Source organism: Etheostoma spectabile, chromosome 13 (genome assembly GCF_008692095.1).
Source record: "Etheostoma spectabile isolate EspeVRDwgs_2016 chromosome 13, UIUC_Espe_1.0, whole genome shotgun sequence".
Lineage (NCBI taxonomy): Eukaryota > Metazoa > Chordata > Actinopteri > Perciformes > Percidae > Etheostoma > Etheostoma spectabile.
In genome coordinates this window covers 9,024,837-9,033,479 of record NC_045745.1, presented here as the reverse complement: position 1 = coordinate 9,033,479, position 8,643 = coordinate 9,024,837, and the positions used below count along the sequence as shown (strand labels likewise).

The window sequence follows — 8,643 nt, the reverse complement described above, 5'->3', positions numbered from 1 at the left end:
CACCACCACCACCACCACACCCCACCCCCAAGTGCACGTGTGTTCTGCCGCTGCATGAAACAAAGCAATTTGAGCATGACGGAGTTGTCTACATTTTCTATTTCTTATTTGTTGTGACACCCCCCTCTCGGTTTGGCCAGCTTGGATTTGAGTATTTTCCTGCAGACCTTCAGTGAAATGTCTTTCACCAACAAGTCACATCTGGACGAAATATTTCATTACACTGCTCCAAATTGTTTGTTTTATTCTATTTCTCTCAATATTTTTGTTACTCATGGTTTTTTTCTCGATTCGGGAGTGTTGACTGACAACCTTTTGAATGCCATCAGACTTGAATTATTGAAGTCAAAAAACCAATTAACCAGAGAGAAAGATTTGGCTTGAGGACGCAGGTTGGGGGGGTGGTGGTACACAAACATTTGGCAGTTTAATTATCCTTGTTTCCAACTATTTTCAACAATAAAACTCTAAGTAATCTACTTTGCGTTACCTGCCCAGCACGAAATGGCCGACAGAAATGTTTTTAGCTGGTGGAGACCAAAACAGAGCTAAAAGAAGAAACCATTTGCTTCAACACCTTTGCCCAACAAGTCCTCCAAACCAAATGATAATATATGTTGTTGATTTCTGCCGTCTAATGCAACCCACAGGAGCCTCTTTATAAATTAGCGCCCTTAGCAGTGGCAGGAAATACGACCCACAGAATCGTTTTTCGGCCTCATATCTAAACGATTGAACGTAACGGTTATGGTTTTTAACACATCGGTAATGTGAAACCGTTAAGTTTTAAGGTTACGTTTAGGCACAAACTACTTGGTTATGCTTGGAAAAAGACTGTGGTTTGGGTTCAGATGAGACATTATGTTATATCACTTGATTCCCAGTTGCGTTAGTGACACAGAACATGAGATAGTTCTGTTTCTTCCGTAAAATAAAATAAAAAAATAAATAAAAAAGTAAAAAGGGACATGAACCTAGGTCTTTGAGGGGAACATTCTGTATTTGTTTGACCCATCCACCGCCCCAACCTGCGTCCTCAAGCCGAATTTGGCTCTGTGGTTAATGGCTTAAGGTTATAATATGTCAGTGTTGACATGGTTTGAAAGAAAACCCAAAACTTTGAATGTGAAGTTTGTCTAACCAAATAATAATGTTGCTCTGCAGTATAGTACATTGCAACATCAGACCTGGTGACCTGCCTATCTTTATGCATCATTACCTGGCAAAATACTAGGGATCTCTTTGGCTTTAACCCATACACGTTGGTGTTTATTATTCAGCACTTATATACAGTATGACACCAAAATCAATTTCAAAAAAGTATGATGGTGTCTGACTCCAAAAGTAATGTTGGGGTATTCTTTTGCTTAAGTCAGCAGGGCCTGCAGGACACCTTGAATGTCTTCCACCTAGATGTATTTTAAATGTTCAAATACCGAGTTGATTCAGTAAGAAATCAGCTGCAGTCGCTCCTCTTTGATGTCTCCTCTCTCTCTGTGTGTGCCAATCAGGATCCAGTGGATTTAAAGCACGAGGCAAGATGTTTGAAGTCAAATCCACCTCTGGGAAGCTCCTCTTCTCCGCCGACGAGCAGGAGGTGGTGGTGGGCGCCGAGAGGCTCCGAGTGATGGGTGAGTGACCAGCTGACGCGTATGGAAACTGATCGGCTGTCAGGATCCAAAGTGGGAAATGACAGAGCAAACTTGCATCTGCTGTTGGAGATGTTGGGACAGGGAACATTTGGTTTTTTACTGACCCTATTAGGAGCTAGAGTGTTGTTGCTGTGACTTTGGTTCTTGGTTAGTTGTGTAATGTTGGCATGAAGGAGTTAACCCTTGTGTTGTCTTCCCTTTGAACATGAAAAACGTTTTCCCCTAATCTCAATGTTTTTGTTACTTTTTACAAATTGTTTTACGAAGTTTTTTGTATTTTTGATTTTTTTTACATTGATTTTGCCGCTTTTTCAAACATTTTTCACCCGTATTTAGACTGCCTTTATTTTGGATATTAAAAAAACAAGTCTGAAAACGATTTACGGTCTAATTTGACCCGAAGACAACACTTGGGTTAAAGCTGCAGTGGCCGTTGTAGGGGGAGGCAAGGGTGGCCAGTGCCCCCTTAATATTAACCCTGGGGGCCCTGAGGCCATTTTTACAGTTTAATTTCCGTCTGGATTTATTTTAAAAAAGCTTGTAAAACATCAACCTGTTGTCTACAGTCAAGATATGAACATCTCTTTAGGACAAACTGGGCTATTGGAATATTTGGGTTGCAGTGAGGTCTTGCATGTTAAAAATGGTTGTAGGGCCTTAAAGATAAATAAAAAATAAATGAATCTTCCAGATATGTATTGAATCACAGACAATATAAGTAAACTCTAAAACACTTTATAGTCTTGGGAGTCACACTGTGAAGAAATAATCATTATAACTTATACAGTTGACAAAATACATGCATTTTTTCCAAAAAAGTCAAGACGTTTTGCTCTCATGAACATTACTTATGCCAATAATAACATATAATGTCATTTTAGATATTACATCCACAGCAATGTTATACAAGCAAATATGTGTCTAAATAGGCATCATTTGGCCTCCATAGAGTCTAAAGGCCTTTTTGTCCCCTCTGGCCTTCCATACAAGAGGGGTGCCTTTATCTCCCATATATGGGCATGTACTTCCTGAGAAATAGACAGGACAGACACAGAGCGGGAGATCAGAGATTAGACGAACGATTCAGCGGCAGAAATGAGCCAAAACGCGATGAATTATGGACATGAAGTGGACCAATCTTGGATATAACAGTGTGGATTTAATGCCCAAAGAGGCTGAAGTTCCAGGCTGGATAGAAAATCCCCTGTAGAGGCTAGAAAGACCCGGAAAAGACCGCCGTAAACATGAAATCGTCAGGATTTAAACAAACCGAAAGTGAGTAAATCGCTTGTATGGTTCAAAAGTTATTAAACTATGAATCAGAGGTACTTTTTTACTCATGGGCGAGTTTCTCGGGCTCAGAGGGTTAAGCCCCAACCCCCCTCTGGCCCCCTAACGGTAGCAAATATTTTCATACATTTTTAAACTCCCAAAGAGGGGATATTATGCATGTGCAGTGGTGAGTAATATGTAGGGTAACACTGAATGAGTATTCTTTTGTTTAAGTGTATTGTTAGTCTTTTTAAAACCAAACCTGTGGCGGGTTGGTGGTATTTAACACTTGTGCTCTATATAATTGGAACCTCTAAAATTGCATGAGGGCCAAGTCTACCTCCACAAAGCGATCTTCGAGCACACAAGGTTTTTTAGCTCCGTTAGAAGAACTAATCAACGTTTAAACTAACAGGGCCGAACGAAAATAGCTCATCAACGTTGTCGTATACTGGGCATGAACAGGAGGCAGCGTGTATACTCCGCCCGTTGTTGGTAGTTGCCGTGGTAATGTTAGTAGCTTTGTCTCAGAACGGGATGCCGTGACCGAAAAGACCCAATCGGGTGGCGAAGCATTGGCGTCACCGTCGGTGTTGCCAAAGGTCTCCGTTTGAGGCTGAACAACAACCCCGCAGATTCCAAACCAAAACGGGGTCAGAAGAGTTTTCAAATGTCTCTGGTTTCTGAAACGCCAGAGCAGTGTGATTGAGAGGTGTAAACGTAGGAAAATATATTCATTTTGAAACTGAAATGTAGTATTATAAATAGCATGGCCCCTTCATTGGAAATGGTCCAAACCCGCCACTGTTAAGCTGCTTCTTATTGTAGAACTCACTTCTGAAAAAGTGGGTGAAGCTTACCTTCAGATTTTTGCGGACAGGAATGGTTTTTTTGTTACCTTGTGGAAGTATAATTTAGGGTTGCGTAATACATTGTTTGTTTTTTATCGCCATCGCAATATCAACTGGTGCAATAATCGCATCGCGTTAAGAAGGCTGCAGTCTGAGCCCCAATTTGCACCGGTTGCAGAACGGCTGTGGATCGGCTCCGCTGTGTATCGCTCCGTGCGACGTCGTCCGTCAACACCCAACAGGGGGCGGATTTGTTGCGGAACGGCTGCAGCCGTGACTGACAGCTGAAACCTTGAGGACCTAAAAGATCTCGTGAATTCATGTAGATTACAACCACTAAACCAACAACAGTTTGTTTCCATCCAGAGGAATAGAGAGGAAACAACTCTGCTGTGTTTTCAAGGTTCGGTGCACGGACATGTGATCCGATTTTATTTTGAAAATCAACCGGATGTTTTATTTTGTTTCTCTGCCGTGTGCTGAATTGCTGCGGAGCTCTCCGACATTCGGCAAAAACAGAAGCTCTGAGTATCTGCTCCGGAGGGCTGGGGATCGCCGGCGCTGGGACGAAGTCGGGACGCAGACGTTCAGCAGTCTCTGGAAATACACACATTGGCTTTAATAGAAACCTAATGACTTTGCCGCTGATCCTCACCTCCTCTTCACCCGGTGGAAATTAGGAGTTACTGGAAACATCAGCAGAAAACTGCACTTTAAAACATAACTGTCCTTCTTATTTTAGTGCTGCCTTTTTTATTCAAATCAATGTTCAGGTTGTTGTTGAAAGCAGCAGAAATGCAGACCTGAGAACACAATCTGTTTATTTATCGCAAGTGACATCGTTATTGCGATATTTAACAACATCCCATATTTTTCTCCTGTCGTGCAGCCCTGGTATAATTTCATTATGACCCATAATTGTTCATTATACCAACTAGAAATTCTCACTTCACCTACTCCAACTGGAAAAGTACATACACATTCGCAGAGGTTATTCTGAACACACACGGACACACACACACTGCTCTCATGTAACTGCTGATGTGCCGTGTCAACCTGACATACAATAAATGCAAAGTAGAATAATCTAAGGCTTATATTAGCATCATAAGCAGTCTGTGGGGAGGAGAGCAGGGTTCAGATGTGTGCAGGTGGCTCTCGTGTCTGAGAGGAGGATGATGACAACTAGCAAGACAGGCCCATGTTTTAAGCTTAAGTTTTGTTTTTGGAGATATAAAATGAAAGCGGGTGATGGTGGAGAGCATATTTATTTCCAACAGAACGCACGGGGGGGGGGGGGAGAAATTAACATGTAGTCCTTAGACAGGAAGTAAGACGCGGCCAAGCTGTTGTGGCTGCAGTGGCCAGTAGGATCGGGCATCAAGTGGGAATTGTTTCAAAATTTGTGATTTTATGGAATTGTTTCTTTATTGAAATATTGAGGTTTAAATTAATCACTTAACTTAAATCAATGTAAATAAAGTGTGGCTTTATTTAATAGTGAAAAAAAACAGGGGGAAACTGTTAATCACCATTGAATAAAATTCTAATTTTCCTCTTATCTGTGAAAGAAGCATGTGACCCGTTTCAACTCAGAATTGTTCAAATCAAAACGACGCCCAGCCCTAGAGGCCAGTTGGCCAATCAGTGATGCCGCTGCCACAGATGATATCCTGTGAGAGCAGAGAGGCCGAACTAGGGTCGGGCATCGAGAACCCGTTCCTACTTTGAATCGTTTCAAAAATTACGATTCCAGTAGAATCATTCAATCATTCAAATCCGATCATCGCTAACCAATTTAGTGTGTGTGCGCGGGGGTGTGTGTGTGTGTGTGTGTGTGTGTGTGGGTGTGGGTGTGTGTATGGGTGGTTACAAATACACTTCCGCAATGTCTGTGCAGCTCATTTCCAGGATCCTAGTTGTTGTTGTTTTTTATTGATAATTACAGATCATAAACAGAGACACATCTGTACAGGTACATGAGTTTTTCTTACACACAAAATGCCCCCCTCCCGGCCCACCCCGTCCGGCCCACCCCGTCCGGCCCACCCCGTCCGGCACACCCTGTCTGGCCCACCCCGTCCCACCCCGACTGGACCAAATAAGAAATTACTAACAATAAAGACAATCATAGAGGAAATGCAAACTTAGAATTGAAACATGAATAAACAAATACAATTTCTGGGAAGGACGGCACTCCTTCAAAACTCTATCTTGACACACCATAGCAGAGCACTATAGCTATATATATATATATATATATATATATATATATATATATTTATATATATAGTTTAACTAGAATTCATTTGCAGGTTCTGAGCTCTAGAACATTTGTATTGTACCTACATGTATTTGTCATATACTGTAGATATTTGCTGAAATTTTTAGATTAGATTAGATTCAACTTTATTGTCATTACACAGGTACAGGTACAGGTACAGGTAGGTTTAACCAGAAGTGCGATAGCAGCAGGTGCAGGATATACACTGGTTCCATAAGTGCCGGACATGGATAAGTACTGAATAAATATAGAGATGAATACAATTATAAACAGAATTTATACGGATGGATTTTTCCTATGAATATAATATATAGATAACTAGTATTGTGAACAAGATTTACAGCTGGATATGTACTGAAGATAATATACAGGTGGATATTACTATAAATAGAATGAATAACATACTTGCAGCAAGAGCCTCTTGACTGCTATAGTAAAGGAATGAGAAGGTGATAATGATATCATGATATGAACTTCTCCGCTTGCAGACAGCAGGCTTCCAAACATGAGAAATACTCCCAAAGACTTAGTTTTTTCAGACTTGAAACTCTCTGAATTAATTAGGTTTAGAGAAATCAGTCAGCCGTGCGGCTCGAGGACAGATTTAATCATCGGATTTAATCGTCGCCTATTTCTTATATTTTATACACTCATTCATACAGCAGAATAATTAGGAAGGAGTAGAAATTGCTTTCAGTAAGCAATAATACATACAGTGCTAGATGTTGTGCCCCAGCGAGCCAGCCAACTGACACACACACAAACACAACACACCACAACACACACACACAGACATGACACACACACACACACACACACACACACAGACATAGACACACACACACACACACAGACATAGACACACACACACACACACACACACACACACAGACACACAGAAATAGACACACACACACACACACCACATAGACATAGACACACACACAATAGAACACACACAACACACACACAAAAAGACATAGACACCACACACCAGACCACAACAACACACACCCAAACAGACACAACACACAACACAACACACACACACACACACACACAGACATAGACACACACACATATACACACCAAACGCAAGACTGAAGTTAGGAAGTCTTTTATTTACACTTCATCTCCGTTTCAGTTTTTTGAGATTATCCCCTCTCATTCTTTATTTCTTCCTTTCTTTCCTCCCTCCTACTTAAAAAAGCAATATATTTTTGTCTCTTGTACCCTCTCTAACATCCTTCACCGTTATATTTCCATCCGCCCTCATTCCCTATCACTCACCCCCCCCCCCCCCACCGTTCATCAATCCATCCATTCAATCTCATTAATAGATAAACAGAGATTTGAAGTGTCTCCCTCTTGAGTGGGCCGCACATTTCCACTTAAGAGCTCTCTCTCTCTCTCTCTTTCTCTCTTTCTTCTCCTCTATCTCTCTCTCTCTCTCTGACACACACCTTTCAGAGCACCCTGTGTGAGCAATTACTCTTCTTCCTCATCTACATCATTTTACATCCTTTCCAGCCTCACCGAGTCAGAGTTCATTACTGTCACCCGCCCTCCGCAAAGTGCTCCTCCTGACAGAGGGAGATGTAGATGGAGTGTGGGGGGGGGGGACAAGTAAGGACAGGTAGTTTTGTGAGTTTTTGTTTGACACAGCATTTATTATGAGTCAAAACTATTGAAATCTTCACCTGTCACTGCCTATTTTCACACTTTAACATCCAAACGTCCTGACAGCCAGAAACACAACAAGCTGATCTTTTCTGAACCAACCGCCGTCAGAGCTTTGTGAGCAGCTGCTCGTGGGTCCTCTTTGATTTACAATTTGACACTGGAAAGGACAAAAAAAGTTCTTTAGAAGGTTTTTTTTAGGCGTCAGTAAGTCTGAGAAGACAAAAGAGAACTTTAAAGGACACATATTATGCCTTTGCGTATTTCCTGTCATATCTACATTGTTATTATGTCGGGTTTTCATGTAAAACATGGCCAAAACAAATTCTAATAATTCAATTCAATTCAGTTTTATTTATATAGCGCCAAATCACAACAACAGCTATCTCATTGCGTTTTTCATAAAGAGCGGGAACATGGAGGCAGCAGGTGACTCCAACCACAGATCCAGACTCCACAGCTCCAGAGCCAGAAACACCTGCAGGAAGCGATAGGAGGAGAGAGGAGAGAGAGCCTAAGACTACGGGGGCGACAGAGCACAAGACTCCGGGAAAGGGAAGAAGTTGAGTTAGTAACATGCATTAATGGGATGAGGTTGCATGCAGATGGATGAGGTTAATGCATTTTAGAGAAATCCCCATGAGCTTAAACGTTCAGATTTCCAACCGTTCTGTACCGGGAGACAGGAAGCACAGCTGATTGGCCTCGCAGTGGCAGACCACGTGTAACAACACCTGCACTGGATCGGTACACCCGAATATTACACCTGCAGGACAGGTACAGCATGGCAAAGACAACCTGAGGAACCAGTCTGGTGCAGTACATGAGGAGGAAATGCACTGCAGTACTTCATGCAGCTGGCAGCCACATCAGATACTGGGGGCTACTTTTGATTTTGACCCCC

At 41.9% G+C, this 8,643-nt stretch overlaps 1 protein-coding gene across 3 annotated transcripts in view; it reads left to right on the top strand.

Annotated features, from left to right (window-relative positions):
* Positions 1-8,643, top strand: part of sgcd (sarcoglycan, delta (dystrophin-associated glycoprotein)) — a 361,460-nt gene that overhangs the window by 293,196 nt on the left and 59,621 nt on the right. For all 3 annotated transcript variants that reach the window (XM_032534643.1, XM_032534642.1, XM_032534641.1), the window contains one exon: positions 1,512-1,631. In XM_032534643.1, the coding sequence (XP_032390534.1) occupies positions 1,512-1,631 (120 nt within the window). The remainder of the gene's footprint in view (positions 1-1,511; positions 1,632-8,643) is intronic.